We start from the raw sequence: 21,438 nt of genomic DNA, 5'->3' as shown, positions 1-21,438 counted from the left end.
AACGTGTCCAGGCGGGCTTTGAATGTCTCCAGGGATGGAGACTCCACCACCTCCCTGGGCAGCCTATTCCAGTGCTCTGCCACCCTCAAAGTGAAGAAGTTCCTCCTCATGTGTAGATGGAACTTCTTATGTCCAAGTTTGTGTCTGTTGCCCCTTGTCCTGTCCCTGGGCACCACTGAAAAAAAGACCGTCCCTGTCCTCTTGACACCCACCCTTTAAGTATTTATAGGTGTTGATTGGATCCCCGCCCTCAGTCTTCTCTTCTCCAGACTAAAAAGACCCAAGCCCCTCAGCCTTTCCTCATAAGAGAGATGCTCCAGGCCCCTGATCATCTTTGTAGCCCTCTGCTGTACCCTCTCCAGCAGTTCCCTGTCCTTCTTAACTTGGCTTCTTCTGTTGGACTCTAGCTAAACGAATGAGCTGTACTGGGCCAAATTGAAAAGCCTGTAGTTACAGATCCTGCTCTCCCTTAATTCTGAGTCTACTCCCCCTCTGGTACAACTTAACAAGTACTTAAAGGTAGGGTCATTTCTGAGGGCTTTAAATGATTCTTCCATCATCTCACGATGGCAAAGATAATGATTATGAATTAATGAGTTAACTGCCTTTTTCTTAAAGGGCACAGAGGAGGGAAAAGAGCTCGGGAACGTTAGGTCCTTCCCAGCACATCGGTGGGTGCATCTCCCAGCCCCAAGGCACCTCCTCATTTAGAGAGGAACCGCGGTAACCAAGCTTCTAAAACCTACTTCCAAGCTAAGAGTTAAGCTACAACCTGTGGCAAACACTGTGAGACAAGAGAGACCTTTAGAGAGACCTTTAGAGAGACATTTGCTGGTACGAGCCCAGAACGTGAGCTCGCGGAACGACGTTGCTTTTTGTCAGCTTGCTTAACGCTGGAGTCATTGTAAGACGGAAAAGCACTGTCGTTCTCCTTCTAGCATCTCACTCTCGTTACAGTTCTGGGTTTTAGCACAGGAGAGAGATTTTTATTTGTACAGAGGAGCCATCCTGCAGCTTTTAAACCGTGTGAGTGTCTAACATGGACCTGAAATTTAATAGCACCCATTCTAAATAAAGTTTAATATCCATGTCTTTGAAAGCTTAGTCTCGTTACTACGGAAAGGAATCTGAAATGTTGACTTCCAACATGCATCTTTTTTTTTTTTTGGCAATTAAAGATGCGTATGTATTTTATGTCTTAAAGCAGATTAAAGAAAGATTTTAGGACACTCAAGTGTCCTAAAGAAGTAAAAATAACTCACTGAAATAATATTGATTTCCTCTAACAAGACACATGGTTCATTCTACTTAAAATGATGGAGTTTCGATGTTGACATACGACAAGTGATATGGATGGAGGAGCTGACAAAAGAGGAGCTGTTAACCAAGGCATGAACAGGTTCTGACCCAATGACCAACAAGAGCTCGAGTCAATAACGTGATCTGGTGACGAGGGAGCATTCTAGACATAGCCTTAAGGCGTGTAACTAAGTGGTTTTATATAAATGTCACCTAAATCTTCCTTGTAATTAAGACAAAGTCAACACAGATGACTGAGAAGCTAATTTTTGATCTAAAAAACCTGCTGTTTCCCCAACAATTTTTTACCCTTCTTTGACTGAAACGATGTTTCCGAAATCCCTATTCTAGCTGCAGTTCAGTTGCCAGGTTCAGGAAAGAATTGGGCTTATTAACTGAACTTTTCTATTTCCAGATTAATTGATGTGACAGTGAAAAGGAAGTCATCTCTACTTGTAAAACATAAACTAGACATATTAAAGGTCCTTAACTTCTCCCACTACTGTATCGAAATGGCCTGGACGATTGAGTGGAAAGTGAATGCAAGTGCAAGTGACTTGTAAGTATAATTTTATTTTTAATTTTATTATATTGATATTTTATTCTAAGAGCACCTACCTTCAGAAGTCTTTATGCTGTGATGGTGTTTGGATTATAATCTTGATGAATTTTTCTACAGGCATCTGTGACGTTTTCTCATAACAGTTTTATTTTAGACTTTAAAAATAAAGCTTTGAATTCCTTGCCTACTATAATCGTAGCAGGACAGCACTGTCAGGTTAACTATTGGTGTATACTGACTTTCTTGGATGTATACTGAATTAAGCCAGATAAATCTCTCTCGGATTTTCATAACACTGTAAGAGTGTCAAGAACAACACAAAACATTAAAATAAGAAATGCGAAATTTTGGACAGGGTTCCTACGCTTTGTATGTTCAGGTTTTTTCCTATGAGCGTTTCACGTGGTGACAACAGGCTTGTCTGCCTCCCTTTCTGGCTCTTCAACACCTTAAGGCCGTACTGCTGGCACTGCCATCGCTGCGCGATGACGTTTGAAGCCGAGCCAATTGTAAGGAAATGTGTTACTGTGTTCTGTAGTAGTGAGCTGATGAAGGTCACCTCTTTAAAAGGAGCAACATGATAGTCTCCAAAAGGAGAGAGGAGAAGCCCCAGCCAAATAACTGTCTCTCTTCAGTATTTATGTTCTTGTATCGCCTTTTTTACAGAAGGATTTTTGTTGGGGCTTCCTTTTATTCATATCTTCTTGTATTTCCAAAGGAAAGGCCTTTAGGTTTTCATTCACACAAGGCAGGCAGAATCTTTTGGAGTAGAACAGACTACATTCCTGTAAAGAAAATAACATTATTAGCAGGATACACAAAATGGAACTGCTGAAGTTCTAGTTCCATTAAACCACATTTATATTTAGAATTCTTCTAAATTAAATTCTTCTTCTAGGTTGAAATATTCCAGCAATTTTGCTTCTTCCTATTCAAGAATTCTAACATCTGGTCAAAGCTAACCGGGTGAAAAATAAAAACTGGGTCTGCAACAATCGCTAACCAAATCGACTATCGTGTTGCTCCTTTTAAAGAAGTGACCTTCACCAGCTCCCTGTTACAGAGAACAGCAACACATTTCCTAACAATTGGCTTGTCCTTCAGGCATCATTCATGGTCCTCCTGGCGTGATCGCTAAATTCCAAAAAGGATTTAATGGGTAAGCTGGAGCTGGTGCTGCTGATGGATTATTCTTGCAGAGTTAAACATGAATAAAGGCATCAGCATGGATGGATCAGGACATCTTTCTGGGGTGTAATGGATTCCACGGTTTTACCTAAATAGCACAGTATTCCTCTAAGAGATTTCATCCATTTAACCACCTTTACCTTGAATAAATGCACTTGCTTGATTAACAGCTAAAAACATACACGGTACTAAAGGCTGAGCTGATGTCTCCTCTCTGAATTCCTGATGGCAAAGTATAAAAGCTGTTGTGCATAAAGGCAGCATTTTCCCTGCCCTTGAAATGGAATGACACTATGATGTGACATGTTTTGTTCACAGTTGATTTGGTTAGCAAGCGTTACAGACCCAGTATTTATTTTTCACCTACTTTGCTCTAACCAGGTATTAGTTACTGACTAGGAAGAAGCAAAACTGATGGAATATTTTAACCTATTTGCAGTACAGTTTGGGCAACTGGAAGCAAAGCTTACTAATGTATTATTCCTTTGCCCTGCGGCAAGACTGAAACCCACGGTTCTCCTGGCATGCTGATCACTAAATTCCAAATGGGATTTAATGAGTAAGCTGGAGCTGGTGTTGCCGATGGATTATTCTTGGGGATTTAGGCATGAATAAAGACATCCGTTCAGATGGATCGGGACATCTTTTTGGGAGTAATGGATTCCGTGCGTTTTACCTAAATAGCAAAGTTTTCCTCTTGCCATGGTCATTTGTGGCTGGCCTTTCCCTGGAGGCCTCGGCTCGGATATTTCTGTGTTTCTGTTCTTGCTTTTGTTTCCCATATCACTATCTGGACTTCAGCAGATGATTATATCAAAATCACAATCAGCCTGCCTCTGTGTGACTTTCAAGCCCGAGGAACAACTTCTCTTCATCTATTGTCCTTTTCTGCACTGACTGCCAGGCCCCTTCATATTCAGAGCCAGTGTGAAGCCCTGGTCTCTGAAAAGCCCTGAAACTGGATTTCAGTTGCACAACCTCCAGAGCCTATTGTTTTTTGTCTTTTAGCATCCTTAATACTTTAAGCTGCCAATTAAAAAGGGAAGATTAGAGTTTTAAGTTGGCCCTGTTATTCTTGTTTGTATTGCAAAATGGCACACAGCTTCCCCCCACCCCCCCGCCGCCTCCAGGTTAAGTTCACGGCTCCACAGCGATGGACACTGCCCCACGGGCTGCTCCTGGGCAACGGCAAAGGAGGGCAGAGGCTTGTCCCCCGTTCTGCAGTTGGGGAACTCCGACGTTCAGATGCAGCTCCTCACAGGTGCTCAACTTGCATTCTTTTAGCTGAAAGGAGTTGCCAACTTTTGCTGATTTTGGCCAATGGGACTCATGCAAATCATGAATATGAACCATTGCACATCTGGGCACTGGTTCCACACACCCTTAGTTCTGCTCTCTGTCGTGGGATTATTCAGCCTCATTGACTATTATGTATAGTCAAGCCCTTCTTTGACCATTATCCTGATAGGGTTCTGGGTTTAATCCTTTAATTCATAGAATCATAGAATGGTTAGAGTTGGAAGGGACCTTAAAGATCATTGAGTTCCAACCCCCCTGCCATGGGCAGGGACACCTCCGGAGACTAGACCAGGTTGGTCAAAGCCCCATCCAGCCTGACCTTAAACGCTTCCAGGGATGGGGCATCCACAACCTCCCTGGGCAACCTGTTCCAGTGTCTCACCACCTCACAGGAAAGAATTTCCTCCTAATATCTAATCTAAATCTCCCCTCTTCCAATTTAAAACCATTACCCCTTGTCCTGTCACTACACTCCCTGACAAAGAGTCCCTCTCCGGCTCCCCTGTAGGCTCCCTTCAGATATTGGAAGGCTGCTGTGAGGTCTCCCTGGAGCCTTCTTTTCTCCAGGCTGAACAACCCCAGCTCTCTCAGCCTGTCTTCATAGGGGAGGTGCTCCATCCCTCTGACCATCTTCGTGGCCCTCCGCTGGACCCATTCCAACAGGTCCATGTCCTTCCTGTGTTGAGGACTCCAAAGCTGGACACAGTATTCCAGGTGGGATCTCATGAGAGCAGAGTAGAGGGGCAGAATCACCTCCCGTGACCTGCTGGCCACACTTCATTCTTTCATATGTTTTACCCCTTCCATGACCAAGGCAAGAGGGGGCCATTTCAATTACAAACTTAATAGTAAAATTCAGGCAAAACTGAGCTACCAAAGCATAATGCCAGAGTTTATTTTGGTTTTCAGACGGATCGTGTCTGAAAGTAATATATATGGGGATATTATCTTTACCATGTTTGTAAAGGAAACTCTATGTAAAGGAAAAGTTCAGCCTAACCATGTCCAGGATTGACCTCACATGACTGGAAGTCGAGCAGAAAGTAGCTGTAGTATTATGTTTATCACTTAATACCTACAGTCATGTCCAAGGTCAGTATTTAGTCACTTTCTGCTGAGGTGAGCAATAAGGGATGAAACGTGTTCCCTTTCCTCCTTTTTCCTCCAAAAGCCACATCTTTTCTTTTCCAGTGTTTAGTAAGTGTTGCAATAAAAGAATAACTGTTTTAAATTACTAATATGGCCAGATTATATCCTTTTCCTCTCCCCTTTTCTGAAAGGGAAATGGGAAGAAAGGCACTCGACCTTCCTAAGGACTTTTTAAAAAGCATTTTTATGATCTTCCTTTTTGTGGAGTCTTGACATGTCTTAAGACGTTACTGATAATCATTAGAATTATTTCCAGTTGGGCTGGAAATAATGGCACTTATCAATACACTGTGCTAAAGACCGGTTCAGTAGGGTGACTGGAGTAAATGAACTGAGTGAGACTTAAGAGAAAACTTGAAGACAGTTCATGAGCATTATACAGAACAGTTGCTAAGTCTTCACTTTCATTGGCACAGCAACTGTAAGGAAAGACACTTCAGCTAGCATGGGTTGTCTCATGAAAAGCCCAAAATCTGATCTGTGTCTAAGCCTCCTTAGATACAAAAGATGGCAAATGAAATCCAAGCCATATGCCAAATCTAAGGTCAGAAGTGTCTTAATTTTGCCACAGGTTAGTCTAGTACTATTTTGAATTAACATAAAAATGAAAGCAACCTGTCACTGAAACCTTTCCATCAAATTGGTCCAGCTTCTTTGCCAAAGAGGCTCAAGAAAGCATAATTTTCTTCAGCCTCAATTCTTGTAACATTATGGAAACACTCAGCGTAGGGCCGAGTTGATCTACTTGGGTCAAGCACAAGCAGGAACCAAACCCAATCCACAGAGATGTTATCCTAACTTTGGCTCTCTCTACTGCCTTGGGTAAGTTTTTACTTCTCTGGACTTTTAATTTTCCCCACATGAAAGAGGAATAGTATGTGTTTACCTGTTTTGTGGTGTGGGTGTTTTAAAGCATTAATTATCATTTCTGCAGATCTCTTTCAATGTTACCTAAGCAGTATTGCTAAATACATTTTGAAACCATAGTCATACGTGTGATTCACTATCTGGCCTGGCCAGTTGGGTAAGAAATTTATTCTCAATTATTTACAATCAAGGTTTTGCTTTGAGTGATACCATCAGGGGAATCTTGAAGACTCAGATAACAAGTAAGTGATTGATGTATTTCTACAATAGCCAAAATAGGCAGCAACGTCAAAAAGATTAGAAGAGACTTCTATTAGCTCACTGCTAATATCCTCTTACATTGTTATGCCCTAGATTAACTGAAAGCATTATTAAATCTCTAAAAAGAAAAAGCCCCACCTTCATTCAGAAATACACACTGCGTAGAAAGACACTGAGAGGCTGAAACTATTTCTGACAGATTTAACTGTCAGACTTGGAAATATCCATTGAATTCTTCATAAATTCAAGATCCTTTATTTGGGAATGAAAATAGCTAACTGTGCTCAAGTTTGCCCAAAATGTGTCTGAGTTGCTAATCCTCTGCTGTTAAAAAGGAGGGATAAACCTGACGTGTCAGGGCAGGAATCAAGCTCATAAGCCCAAACTATCTGACGAGCTGCACTTGCCTCTTCCTCTGTGCGTGGGAGTGAGTCAACTACCAGCCAAGATGAGGACACTGTCCCTCGGAAGATCTTGCTCACATACGAGCTTTGCCTGCACACAACTGCCTTGAGCTACTTGGCTCTGGAAACTTGAGCCCAGCTATCAAAGACATAACCAGAGAGCACTTCATCTGACTCCCGTGTAGTCCTCAGGTAGTTCCAAAAAAGAAAAAAATCTCAGTTGCAGCTCTAGTCTGATCTTTTGGTGATTTTCATTCATGTAAATGACAGAAAGACTTCAGAAATAGGAATCAAACCTGATCAGGAGAAAGGTGTAACTGCACGCTCCTCTTAAGACAGTGGACCAAATCCAACCTTAGTGCTAACTCCTTGCAAGTCAGAATAGCAGCTAAACTTGTCCAAGTGTGCCAATTTCCTTTTGCATGTGTCTGCTCAAGCGTCTAAATTTTGACAGTGTAATTTGACCCTTTGTTTTGCTCAAGAGAATTTCCTCAAGTCCCCACAAAGAAGTTGTCTGGCATTGGCATAAGAGCTGTCTCAGTTGCTTGGATTATATCACCTCATGGTCTGAGGAGGCCAGAGGAATTACTTTGTCCCACCAGAAATATAACTCGCCACCAAACATCATGGAAAAAAAAAAAATATTCTACATCTTCACAGGTGCCTTTAACAGGTCCGTCTGTTTCCAAACTCCTGCTACTAGCTACTTTCAGTAAGGGTCACGTCACTGCAACTGGCCCCTAACCACAGTAATTAGAGAATGGGCTGAAAAGGTTGAATTTGAAAACTGCTAAAGATGATACTTAAGACCAAGGTGTGCTCTCACACAGGCTATTACCTGCACTCTAGATTTATGCACGTCGCCCTAGGATAGCAAACAACTTGGAAAGAGAAGGCTGGGATCCGGCTGCTGTAAGGGCAATGGTGTCTGGCGTAACAAATACATGCCATTGTGAACAGTGTAAACAGTCAGGGGACGTCTCCTCACAGGCTGAGCCATGCTTGATTTCTGACTACTGCAGGAGTCCCAAATCGCTTTCAACCACAGAACTGGCCTGCCAAGGGAAAGGAGTGGAACCTCAGTTTTCTCAACTCATTGTACTGCCTCAAAGAAGCGCAGTACAGCCTCCAGACACTGATAATTGTGTAATAACTTGTCTTCATTTTTGCTTTGAACTCACAGCAGACAAAGGGACCAGTTCTGCGCTGAGAAGGAATTAAGACAAGTGTAATTTTACACCACCTTTCTGAACCGCACTCAGATTTCATAGCTTAAGGTTGCCTACCAGCTGCTACTCAAATTCAATCTTCTTTGTAGAGCTATCACAGCATTGCACAACTCCCTACTCACGCTCTTTCTCACTTAGCTTTTGCAAATACAATGGTAGCCCTGTGCTGTGGATGCAAACCCAACCATCCATGGATATTTATATCCCCTTTACAGGAGAAAAAAAAAAAAAAAAAAGTCTACTGTTAGTATATTACAATCTACCCAACCTTAAAGGTCTTGAAGTAATATGTGATTTCCCTTGCGTTTTCATGTGCTGAGAAAGTGGGAAAGAGCACTCATTATGTTTGTGAGGCTGGACTGCGCTCATCTGTAAATAGAACACTTAAAGCTGCTGATCATTTTAATTTAACACAAAGAGCTTTACCTGGGGGACTCAACAAGAACATACAATTAGCTTGCCTTAAAAATAGGCTGTTTGGGTTTTTGCTGTTTGTTTTTTCTCTAACAGGTCACCAGGACTGGAACAAAAAGAAATGATTGGAGAAGCTTGTTTTGCTTGTTACTTACTGTACCAACGCACACTGATTTGCTACACAAACTGCAATGAGACCCAAGGATGAGGAATTTGTCCTTGTCGGGGGTGAAAGGATCCTTCATGACATAGCTTTCTTCCAAAACCCTACGAGAGAATAATTTCAGGCTTTTAAGGGTAGATTTCACAGTAGGGGAGAGCCGAAATGGGGAAATTGCAGAGGCTGAAAAGGCATCAGCCCTTTCTACTTGATTTGCTTGGCCCAGTGCTTTACGTGAGACACTGCAGCAAGCTACGCAGTTCCCTTCCTCTTCAAAACCAACATTGTGCCTTGCCTTCATTCCTATACCGCACTTCCTATCTGTCTTCCAATAGTAGGGCAGTTTGTGATCCTCTCAGCATTATCTTACTAGGTTTTTCTCAGTGCTCTACCTTAAAGTATTTTTTTTATCTTCCATTTTTATGACAGGCATTCCTTAGTATGGCTAACTTCAGTACCTTGTCAAGTAATCATTTCAACTGCACAGCTTCTAATTAGAAGTTCTCTTCCGAAGCTGCATACGTGTGAGTATAGAATAAAAAAGGTTTACTGCTCTTAGTTACGTCTCTGCTGTAAAGGTAAGGATCCCACCTCTTGCAAGCATTACAATGCTTGCAATTACGGAGCATTACAATGACCTGAAATATGCTTTATGTCACAGAATGTACTGTTTCCTTCAGGGTATTAAGGGAGTGCATTTATTAATAATTTGGCAACCTGCTTGGGAAAGACTAAGGCCTTATTCCTCCTGGGAGCTCCAGGCAAAATATTACAGAAGTCAGCTGGGCATCTGTATGCACAGGGCAACCTGCAAGGCTGGCTTATTCTTGGATTTAAATCAAACTTGGATTCTGTAGTAATATGGAGTACAATACATATTTAAAAGGTATTCTGTTAACTCATACTGCCTTCTTCTTGTATTACATACATACACGCACGTATGTGTGTGTCTGTGAGCATATTCCTTTTTCTGTCTACTCAAAAAATGGTATGGCTCAAGCCTTACGTTGTTAGGAAAGATCAGGCATCTTAACATGGCAGATCACCTTGACAACAAGTCTCCTAGTGTACAAAAGACTGGATTGCCTTTGCAAAGCTCCTCTTGCAAGATTCACAGTCTTAATGCAGTCATCATCAGTGTAGAGACCTGGCCATTGTACAAACCTTCATGTCTGGCATATGTTTACTGCAGCATTGCATTTAGGACACATGAGTAGACCAGAAAGTAAGCCAATAGACAGTGTGTAAAGATATTCTTATATGCATATACAGAAGACTTATGCTTCAGCATTATTCTTTCGCTTTTTGAATCTCAGTAATGCAAATAAAGCTGAGATGTTAACACTGAGCTTGGATAACCTAAAGTTAAGATTCATGTTCAGCTTTGATTCAGACTCTTTACAAATGGATCTGATCAAAGGTGGGCCACTGTTCTGCTGAGTGGAAAAGGGAAAACCAGTGGGATTTGAAATGATAAAAACACAGCTGCCCAAGGAAAACAGCCCAAGCAGGTGGTAATCAAGAGCTATTTCCATTTTATAAGAAACTGAGCCACCTTAGTGGGGTGAAATGCTGAGTACGTGCCTGACTTCCAGTTCCAGGGAATTCCTCACCATATTTGCCTCATGAGTTTGTTGACCAGGATGGCCTCAATGGAGCTACATGTACATTTAAAGCTAAGTACTTTGTTTTATGGGGAATTTAATGTCTGCGAAGTCGTAACTGCATAGTTTCTAGTCAAACTATCCCTACTTAGCAGAAATGGAAAAAGCTTCGGTCTCCTAAAATGTAAATACGTACTAAATTTCCACACACTTTAATGTCATACAATCTGCCAAAGAATTGTCTAATTAATTAAAAAAAAAAAAACAAACACAAACATTGCCGTTCAAAACTCCACATCGTGTCAAACAGCTCTCAGAAAGTGTTTTTTGCCATATATATTTAACTCATGCTGTGTTTACGTGTTGCCCAGCTGACACAGCTGTAAGCAAAGGGCTATTCCCAGAAATGCTAGGCTGACAGGCAGCAATATTCTAGTAAGAAAATAACGGTATAGGTAAATAGTAGGGTGGTCAGTGGAGCTAGGAAATAGGTTAACTATTGAATAGATTAAATCTTTGCATGGCATTGAAGCAGGACGGGAAAGTTGATTTTTGTCTTGGCTATCAATGCTGACAATTTTTAACACTTCTTCCCTTTGGAAAAAGAAGGTCACTTTAGTACCAAGCCTCATATTCAGGGGCAATATGGCATGTTATCGGGTTCATGCAGCGCACGTCATTCCACAGCACAGGGCTTCCAATGAAGTCTGTAACATGAAAGACTGTACTTACACAATAGAGCGTGCATTTGGTGGCTTCTGCCCATAGTACGTGTATGGAGCCGTTAAGCCACATAGCTGGCATTTGAACTCTCCTGTAGGCTGAACTTCTTTGGGAGCGTCCATCTTTAAGCTACCTACAAGAAACGCAAAAATCTGTTAGCTCCAAAATGCAATACTGGGAACACACCTGCAAGAGGATTAAATTGATGCGGAACATTCCACATGATGTGGAACCCTATGAAGACAGGCTGAGAGAACTGGGGTTGTTCAGCCTGGAGAAGAGAAGGCTCCGGGGAGACCTCATAGCAGCCTTCCAATATCTGAAGGGAGCCTACAGGAGAGCCGGAGAGGGACTCTTTGTCAGGAAGTGTAGTGACAGGACAAGGGGTAATGGTTTTAAATTGGAAGAGGGGAGATTTAGATTAGATATTAGGAGGAAATTCTTTCCTGTGAGGGTGGTGAAGCACTGGAACAGGTTGCCCAGGGAAGTTGTGGATGCCCCATCCCTGGAAGTGTTCAAGGCCAGGCTGGATGGGGCTTTGAGCAACCTGCTCTAGTGGGAGGTCTCCCTGCCCATGGCAGGGGGATTGGAACTCAATGATCTTTAAGGTCCCTTCCAACTCTAACCATTCTATGATTCTGTGATTTGGCTATGCAAATTAAAATCCAATGGAAAATTGACTATGCAAACCTTGATTAGTAAATCTTCTCCCAAATCAAGTTGGTTTCCCATGTCCCAGTTAGATTTCCAAATTCCTCAAATAGGTTTAGAAACTGCAGCCTGGGAGCCTAGCTATGAAGTTCACCTATCAATTTGAAACTTGATCCATAAAAGAATTTAGGTAACAAAGTGTATGGCTGTGATCTGGAAAATCCTCTGCTCAACCAAGGCGCTTCCCAAGAAACGACTTCTTATCTGTTGTACCTAATTCCAATCCAGTTCTGCGATGCCTTTCTCCTCCCACAAACTGCAAATGGAGCCATGAAAGGGTTTGGGACCCCGCTCAGGAGACAGGTACCAGAAAGGTAGGTGTTGCAATGATGTACTGTGTCTTTTTCTTTGCTTCTGGTTCACCTTTGAATAGAGTTTTGGGAGCTTAACCCTGGCTCCCTGTTCTTATCTGGCTTCCTATGGAAATGAGGCTGATGTAATCACCCTCTGCCTAGATAGGATATTGGCCCATTCAAGCCACACAGGACAGAGGAGGAGGTACCTTCAAAAAAGTTTAGATCCTGCAACTTTTATGAAAACAGGCAGGAGAGGGAGACTCTGCTTTATCCTCATGGAGGATACCCATCGGAGGATCTGCACATAGATAAGCTACTGTCCATCTGTCTGAAAGATTTCAGACACCCCTTACAAAGCCGTAGCTATCAGTCACGAGACATAAAACATAGGAAGCCCTGCTTCATCAGCTTTGGTGCTTACAAGATGAATTGTTTAAAATCTTGACCACCGATTTACATTTGGGAGCTTGTCCTTCACTGATAGCACTTTAGTTGAAAGTCACATGCTTTTTCAAAAAAGCATGGTGTGGCAAGTATGCTCTTGGGACTGATTTTGGTAGGTATGATCAGATCAAGCACAGCTAACTGTGTGCATGCCCCAAAATTGCCCCAATCCATAAATGAAATGCTATCAATAGTTTGCAAATTGGTTATCCTCACTCACCTGCACCATTGTCTTGAACAGACACACTCGCCTTGCAGCTAGCAAGAAAACTTAAGCTTTTAGCTAAGAGCCCTCACACTTTCCACGGCATGCAGTTTTCTGCTTGCAAGCCCTGCCAGCTTTTTTAACTGAAGCAGAACTGGCATCAAGCCGTTAGGAAGGCAAGCACTAGGAATGCCGATTTGGGCAGTATCTCAGCATTTAGGTTGTGTGTGCTCACAGCTGAGCAGATATACAGCCTGCCAAAGGACAGCAGGTCATTCCCACTCTTCTAGCTTTGCAGCCATACCCTTCCCCAGCAGAGCTGATTCAGTTCACCAAGGCCATAGTTCTATTTATGTTTTAGCTCAGCTCAGGGGTTTTCTCTGAGAAAAAATTGCCTGGCTTCGCTTACCCCACTTGGTTTGTGTTGTGGAACAACCTTAAAGTGCACAAAACTGGACAGTTTCAGATGAAACTAAACTGAAAGACATGCTCCAGAAGCACACCCAACACATTTCAACGTGAATGCCCAACTAATGGCCATTCAGTCTACAGGCTAGGACCAGAGGTAGTCTGAAACATCCTGAAACACAGACAGTGTGCAGCTGGTAGTCAACATCAAACACTTGGTCTACATTTTCACTCTTCCTGCATCACACTAGTTACTAATGTGGTAATAAGTGAAAAAAATACCTTTTTTTTTCTTTTTCCAACTTGGTTTTTTTTTTTTTTTTTCCTCTTGTTTTAGGGAACTAAATTGGCTTGCAGAGGAATCCAACAACTGCTAACAGCAGTACAAGGTAAGAGGCAAAACTGCACAGCCAGTGAAAAGGGAGGGCTGAGATGAGGGACCTGTATTTCCCTCTTTCAATGACAGTAAGCTGCTATTTCTGCTCACCCTATGTGGTGAAACTGAATCCTTAGAGACATATGCTGCTAAGGTGAATTAGGGGCAAGGTGAAGCAGAGCTGTGACTACTTGCCATCTAATGTTCCAGAAGAACAGGGAGCCCCAAGATCCTCAGAGGTTACAGAGGCTTCGTAACAGACACCCAGTTCAGAAAGTCCTGTTAAATCCCGAAACTTAAGTTTGGGAATAATCTCCCTTACGTCATCATTCCTTCACCACCAGCCTTTCCACTGCTGTTACTGGCATTTTGGTAGTACAGGAAGCTCTTCAAATGTAACACAACTGGGGCTGGGTACTGGTTTAATAAATAAATCCCTGTGAATACCTCAGGCAACTACATTTTTTCAAAAGTGATGTAACCCTTGGATATCGCATATTTTCCCTACCTCACAGGTATGCCTGAGAGAATTTAATTAACTAAGCGCTCTCAGATTTTTCAGTTAGATAGAAGGCACGTACATGCTACCTATTTCTCCCTGTATATTAAAACAGTGATTCTTCAAACTATACACAAAACTCAACTAAGAAGTCTGCTTTTGGGACCTTGCACTTTAGGTTTACCAGATAAGCCCCCAAACATACCTAAGCATACCTTGTCTGTAGGTAATCAGTGGTAATACCAAGACACCCACCTGTGCGAATGAGATTCAGTCCCAAACACTGTATGCAATTTTTTGTAATCAGCCTTTTTTTAAAAAGGGAAAATAATTAACTACAAAGGTAGAGTATGGAAAGTCACTTAAGTCAAATACAGAAGACCATCATGGTGATTTTTTTTCTCTAAAATAAAGCAAAACACTAAGAACAACAACAACAAAAAAAAAAGTATTTATGGCAGTGAGGCTCATACACTTTGGAATGAATATGTCCTGATTCCAAGTCAAAATAACAGCCCTGGGTTCAGAGCCGAAGTACGTTAGATATAGAAACACCTGCTCTCTTACAGGCCATCGGCATGTAGAACAGAATCTGTTCAGTGACTACCACTGGGAAGGAATGATATCTATGTACAAACAGATTTTTGGCTATGCCAGTTGAAAAGCATATGATCCTGCCTGCAAGGCACAGATGAATTTATGATGCTTTCCATTTTACTCCTAGCTTACAAGTGATTGGTATCAGCTGTACCAAGTTTTATTCCACTGGGAACATCATTTGTCCTAAGAGCTTGTCTACACAGCAACACTTGGGAAAGCTAAGGTCACTAACTCAAGGTGTGAAGTTAATGAGGGTACAGATTTCAGAGTGAATGCTCCCATTCAGAAGTAAAATTTGCTATGTAACAAAACAAAGCCATTTTCCTTCTGAAGAAAGACATTTAATGGCAGATGTTAACAAGCTTTCAGTTTATGTGTGTGTTTCACATCCTTAGTCTAAACTACCAAGCAGACAAGACCTAAGACGCACTCTCTCACACAGCTTCTAGTGCTTCCAAAAAGCTCATCTGCAATTAAAAGAACTGCATCTTTGTGTGAGATAGCAAATGCAGAGAAGCAACTCTGGTACAAAACCACAGTCGAGACAGACATTGGTTTATCACAAAGCTCACTGGTTTGGCCGTATACACCATCTTAGCAAGATGCCTGATATGACAACTATGACAAGGTGTCTGCCTCCCCTCCAAGCAGACATATGAAGCATGAGTGAGAAGTCGTTTCTCTCTAGCATACCAACAACAGGATGAAGGATCTCTTGAGGAGATAAAAGTCCAGGGCACTAATCCCTTCATAATCATCATCAAGCAAATTTGTGACCTCAAGTGACTCAAATCATCATCAGTGCTAACACTGGCTTTTTCTGTTGTCCTTGAAGTTTTTTGAAGCAGCACCAAGTCCCAGTAACATGTCAAATATCTGGCTGGCTGGTATGTACTGAAGAAGTCTTCTAGAACAGCTTGTTTAGAACTGAATTCTGCCCAAGTGTTTGCCATTTTGGCTGGAAGCTGCAAGGTACTTAAACACATACTTACTTTAAGCACATGCATAGCTCTTCTGAAAAGAACTCAGCTACCCACACTCGCATGATTACGAAGCAAACACTGAACTAGCACGCTCAGCAGAAACTTGCCAAGTCAAGCCCAGAACGCTGCAGGACGTGTGCGAGGTTGGCCCACGTGTCACGGCGAAAGGTAAAGCACACAGATTTAAATGCCATACTAAGGAAAAAACTGCAGTAAAAGAAAGGCACGGGTTAGACAGCAGCGCTATAGGAGTGCTTCTCCACGCTGTGACTGATACATGATATGGATGTGGGGAAACGGCTCTCAGTGCAGTTCTCTAGGGACTCCTAAAAACTTCAGGGCAGTTCTGCTCGAAGCATTCTGCTAACAGGCCTGGAAGGCATGCCAGAAATAATAAATCACCATTAAATTGTCAGGGTCAGTGGCAAAGTAGTGGCACAGATAAGTAATCTGATTTTCTTTGCTTCAAACCTCATTAGCACAAGTCTTTACAATGCATAGGTTAAGCCCCTCTTAATACTCCACGGGAGACTCATGTATTTCTGAGTCACCGATAAACTAGAGAAACTATACAAGAAACAAACAGCCTACGAACAGACATAGACTTTGATTTGAAAGGGTGTCAGATAAAACCAACACTGACACACCTTTAATCCTCTCCAATTAAACCCCTGTTTCTTTTTTCTGCCAAGATTTTCCTGCAGTATCCACTGTTGATGACAATGACCTACTAAAATATTCACAGCTTGATTCTCTATGGGAAGGAGTGCTCTCTAATAGAAGCGTAGGAGCCACTGAGTTCATAGCCTGGTAAATGCCAAGTTATTTTGCAGTGTTTGGTGTGATATAAATTTAAATACACTTCAGCACCAGGAATGCACTCACCTCCTTCAGAAAAGTGATCTGTTGCCTAATTGCTCAGGTAATAGATGGAACAGCAGAACCTTCTCACTTTCTAGTTAATCCCCAGGTGAACAACTCTCTCCCTCCAGTTCCTTCATGTTATTGCCCTGAAGGCACGTTTAGGTCACTTGTTGGCTGCCTCGCTGCTCTTCCTTTGAGGTGACTTACCATGGGTTTAGCTAACGAATTAGCCCAGCAATGCAATTTCACCAAGCGTGGCCATTTGGAACTTTTACCCTTATTACCTCTCTCCCAAAGATCACTTGATTGAATTAAGCCTTGACTTGTTGCAGCAACTTCTCCCTTCAAGCCGGGGGGATTGTGCTGGTATTGCCGTGTTTTCTCTGCTCTGAAGGAACTGAGGTCACTGGAGCACACAGGCTTCCCTCGAGGTATGGGGTCATATAGCAGGCCCCATGCCCTGCTTTTTAACAACAGCTTGTGTGGACTCCCTGTGGCTGTATGATAAACAGCCTAGGTGGTCACAGTGTGAAAGCAAGCATGTTTTCTGAACAGTCCTAGCGAATGTTTGAGCAGGGTGTGTCAGCAGAAAGAGAGGAGGCAAGCAAATCAAACCCCTTCCTTAGGTAAAAAGGCTTTCCAAACACAAGATTAATCTCAAAAAGGCATCCATTGTTGCCTGACTTAACAAAGCTGAGAAACCAACACTCAAAAAAATCTTGCCTGAGTACTCCTTACTTGAGTATGGCAGGCAGCCAGCTCTGAATTAGACAGCATTTAATAAAGAAGAATCTCAAATTAGGCGAGAATTTAACAGCTTCAGACAGGAATGCTGCAACAAGGCACCGATTAACCAGTGTATACCACTGTCCTCTACTGGACACATTGGACCTGTACAGCCCCAGCCTCTGGCAATATCGTTGTTAGTCGCTGTGGGGAATTCTCATTTCAGCATCTCAGTTAAAAGTTACTCAGTTGCTAAAAGCCCAGCTAAGTGGATCACACAGCAAGAATGAATGATAGAATAAAATAAAAACAAGTTGACCAAGCATTTATGGTAGAGGCCATCTCCACATTCGGTCGCAGAATCACAGCGAATGGTGGATCTCTTTGCTGTGTAACAGAACAAACAGTCCTGACAGGAGGGAAAACGACAGTGTCATTAGCTCTTCCTTTCCTTCCCCCCAGAATCAATCTGTGGTCATATGTGGGTTTCTGCTTGACCACTCTCATTCACGTTTCTTCTCCTTCTCTTACAACAGGCTTTTCTAAGAAGGGTACAAAGCTTATCACATCATCATCCATGATGCGATTCTAGTATTCTATACGTAAAATGGCCTAGAAATTAAAGGAAGGCAAATTTACTGCTCTTCTCACAGAACAATTATAGGGACTTACTGGAGAGGAGGTAATGCAGGAGATCCAAATGTTGACGTGTTCACCAAAGTGAACATCAGTTCTGGATTACAGTTATTCCTTGCCAAAACAGGGAAACCAGACCTGAGCTCTGATTGCATTAAATCTCCCTTCTGGTATAGACACAACAAATAAGTATGCTATGGCTATAGCTTACCCCCTGCCCTGAACTGATTTTGTCTTCCTTTCAAACTGTAGCTCTCTATATAGCTTTGTTAGATTAATATCCATAGTGGGGAAGAATAAGGTGGTAAGGTTCTATTAATATATAAGTGATGATCATTCCTTTTAAGTTGTCCTTAAAGAAAAGTTATGGAGGGCCACATATGTACCACTGAAAGTATCAGCTTGGTTAAGCACAATCTAAACTTAGTGCAACACTTTCCAACAGAGTTTAAAAATAGCAACACCAAGATTTTGTGGAAATACACGAGGAGAGGCTAACACAGTGTTTTGGGAAATGAGACGCTGCAAGTTGACATAATCCTGAAAGAAATATATATAGCTTCACTGATTTATCTCCCTACAGAAAGCAAAGTTGGTACCGTAAGCAAATACTCAGTCACCACCATGTGGGGTTGCATGTTACAGTGTCCTTGCTGCGACAGCCAGTGCCCACTTTCCCCTGTGACCAGCAAGATGTTCAGTATTAATATACACAGACAAGCGAATTCTTTCCAGTAAAATGGGACTGAGGCCCTCAGTTTGTTAGGACTGAGCTCAAGTTGAAGACTGCACAACAAAGTAAATCAAAACCTTCAAAAAGAAAAGAACACACAAAACTGCTGGAGGGGTAGGAGGGTATGGGGTAAAGACCGTCATCTTCAAGAAAGCCTGAGAATAAAGACTTGTACCTACTATACATATACTTTCTCATGTACATAGACCCACACACCTTCTTACTGGCATGCCCATTTCCTCTGGAAGATGTGTTCCTCAAGTTTTACTATCCCAGCTATTGTGAACAGCCAGCTAGAGAAAACACCAACGAACAGGTCCGCGAGCAAGTCTGGATTAAGTGTGAAGGAACACCACATGATCAGCCTCTCTCCTCATGCAGACAGACCATTTCTAGCAGCACTGAGATATGGAGATATTTACTGAGGTTCTCAGAGCAGATTCAGTAAGAAACTGTGGTACCCCATCTCTCATGTATCTTGTGAGCTTCCTAACTCCCCCTCATTTTTCATGGGGAGTTGAGTACCTGATTGTTTGCATGGCTCTACGGTGCTTTAAGTTCAAAGCTGTGATCCCAACACCACCTTGCTCAAGTGCAACCTCATACTGGCCATGCCTACACACGACAGGAAACAAAGGTTTCCCCTAAATTCCCTAGGTTCCTTGAAGCTCCTCTGTGCAAGTCCAAAAGCAGTGCCCTCGCACAGCTCTGAACTTCCCTGGAATCCTCTCCCCAGTCCCCTTCAAGGGGACTGTAGCTCTGACCTCAACATCCTGTAGCTCTGACCTCAACTCACAAAGTTCTTCAGAAAAAGCAATCCGTGGCCACTACACTCTATTAAACAAAGAACAGATCTTATATTAAAGCCTTTATGTAGAAAAACAAAACAAAACAAAAAACCAACTCAGAACCAAGCTTTGGCTCTACTTCCAGAATCATGAATCCCTCCTGTTAAGCAGTCACCCTGGTCAGCAGGCTTCTGCTCAGGAGACTCATGCTTTCTCTCTCGCCTAGACTCTTGTCACATTTGCTTCTGCAGTTTGAAGGGGAGGTTCCCCCCTCTCAGTGTAACTTGCGCTCCAGGGAGTCAGGCACTCCGGAGGCGGGAAGCGCACATCTGAAACCTTTTCCCGCCCCACGCAAAGCAGGGTGCTGGACACTGCTCTCCCACCTCTGCAGCCAGGCTTCCTCGCTGTCTTCCGTGACGGAGAAGGCCTGTCTGTGCTCTGCCTCCGCAGCAACAGCCGAGCCAGTCTGGGTCCTGCCCTGAGGAGGGCTCCTGCCACCCGTCTTGCAGTGAGGGATCCCGGCAGGCAAGGAGAACAGAAACACCCCTCTCCTCTCAGATCCCAGACACGTTGCCTGCCGAAGAGAGATTAAAAGAATCATTCACGCCCATGCCCCTTCATTAGTTACAATATTATCTACCGGCGGGAACCGTTCCCGGGGAGCCCGCGTCTCCCGCGCTGCTCCTACACCGGGGCCTGGCTGCCAAAAGGGCCTGGCCCTCCGCCCTGCTCGCCATGTTTTCGAGGGGGGAGGCGGGAAGGCCGCAGCCCGGCTCAACCAGAGCCGCCCGATTTCTGCCCACCCGAACTGCGCGGCACCCACCGCCCACGCGTGGCGACAGGCGGGCGGGCGCAGAGGCCGCGTTCCCAGTTGCCCACCCGGACGCTGCGGCCTGAGGGCCTGGCGCCGCTCAGCCCTAAAAGGGACAGCGCCACCGGGTGCCGCGCTGCGCCGCCGGCAGGTGGCGCTGTGCGCATGCGCGGGGGCCTGCCCGCCGCCTCCCTCGGGGCCGGGGCCGGGGCCGGGGCCTGGGCCGGGGCCTGGGCAGGCTCGGGCTGGTCTCGGGGACTGGGCCCGTACCGCGGTGAGGGACGGGCCGAGCCCAAAAGCACCCGGAGTTCAAGGAGGGGAGCGGGGCGGGGAGGGGAGGGGAGCGGGGCGGGGAGGGGAGGGGAGGGGTAGGCGTTTTGGCTTCGGAAACGGCAGGTCCTGCCAGGCCGTGGCCAGCGGCGGCAGGAGCAAGGGGCTGAGGGCCGGTGGGCAACAACGCCCGTCAGCTGTAACGGGCCCCGGAAACTCATCACACCGTGAAGAGCACGCGAGATTTAAAATTAATAATTACTACAAGTCTGTGGTCTCTTTATATTCGAAGCGAACTGCCTGGAGGATGCCCCCAGCATAATGAATAGGAAATAGGGGGTTTGACCAAGTTGACAGGTCTTCCCAGTTGACTTAACCAGTTGGTTAATAGTCTGAATGCATTTATGATGGTCTTCCCTTACAGGAGGTGATGTAGCGACCAGTCTGCAGGCCCTGTTTGATAATACAGAAGTTTACTAACCCCTCTGAGGCTGTATAACGGGATTTTGTAGTCAGTGGTTAGTGTCTTCCAAAGGGACTCTGTCTTCTGCATGCAAATGCAATGTAATGTTTTGAAAGTTTTAATTTTAATTGTCAAGTTGCACCTTGCTAACTTGTTCTGTCTTTTTTTTTTTTTTTTTTTTAAAGTCTTATGCTGTGAGTAGGGAGGGTTTATCAATGTTTTCAGATCTTAGGCCATATTTTGCTCTTGTATTAGCATGTTCTCAGCCAGAGGCGAGAGTCCGGCTCAGACTCACGAGCTACCTGCCAGCACGTCACCTCTGTGAAACAGCCACCAGCTCCCCTGTGTGCTGGCTCTGGCTGACATGGAGTTAGTAATGTCATGAGATAGAAGATCATGCTTAGCAAGAAAATTACAGTGAGGGAAGTTTTTTGGAAGTAACTTTTACTCAGAGACCGGCTGGGCA

At 43.7% G+C, this 21,438-nt stretch overlaps 1 protein-coding gene across 2 annotated transcripts; it reads right to left on the bottom strand.

The window, feature by feature from the left end:
• Window positions 1–1,853: 1,853 nt before the first annotated feature.
• Window positions 1,854–20,356, bottom strand: CDPF1 (cysteine rich DPF motif domain containing 1). 2 transcript variants are annotated; one of them, XM_074156158.1, is made up of 5 exons: window positions 20,252–20,356; window positions 19,812–20,002; window positions 11,169–11,292; window positions 8,828–8,939; window positions 1,854–2,646 (listed from the first exon to the last, which is right to left on the bottom strand). In XM_074156158.1, exons 3-5 carry the CDS (start codon window positions 11,279–11,281, stop codon window positions 2,500–2,502), a joined length of 372 nt encoding a protein of 123 aa, XP_074012259.1. In that variant the 5' UTR covers window positions 11,282–11,292; window positions 19,812–20,002; window positions 20,252–20,356; the 3' UTR covers window positions 1,854–2,499. The 2 variants fall into 2 exon arrangements, with proteins under 2 accessions (XP_074012259.1, XP_074012267.1); XM_074156166.1 differs by having other exon boundaries at window positions 20,308–20,356.
• Window positions 20,357–21,438: the final 1,082 nt, after the last annotated feature.

The sequence above is a fragment of the Numenius arquata genome, chromosome 1 (genome assembly GCF_964106895.1).
Source record: "Numenius arquata chromosome 1, bNumArq3.hap1.1, whole genome shotgun sequence".
Taxonomy (NCBI): domain Eukaryota; kingdom Metazoa; phylum Chordata; class Aves; order Charadriiformes; family Scolopacidae; genus Numenius; species Numenius arquata.
The sequence above is the reverse complement of the archived record's forward strand: the minus strand, read 5'-3'. Positions and strand labels throughout refer to the sequence as shown.

Excerpts from the sequence above, each read along its gene's own strand:
- CDPF1 (XM_074156158.1), bottom strand. The coding sequence starts at position 11,281 with ATGGACGCTCCCAAAGAAGTTCAGCCTACAGGAGAGTTCAAATGCCAG. Across the intron at positions 8,940-11,168 it reads CCAAATGCACGCTCTATTGT|GGTTTTGGAAGAAAGCTATG; the intron begins GTAAGTACAGTC and ends ATTCTCTCGTAG. Across the intron at positions 2,647-8,827 it reads AATCAGTGTGCGTTGGTACA|GAATGTAGTCTGTTCTACTC; the intron begins GTAAGTAACAAG and ends TTTTCTTTACAG.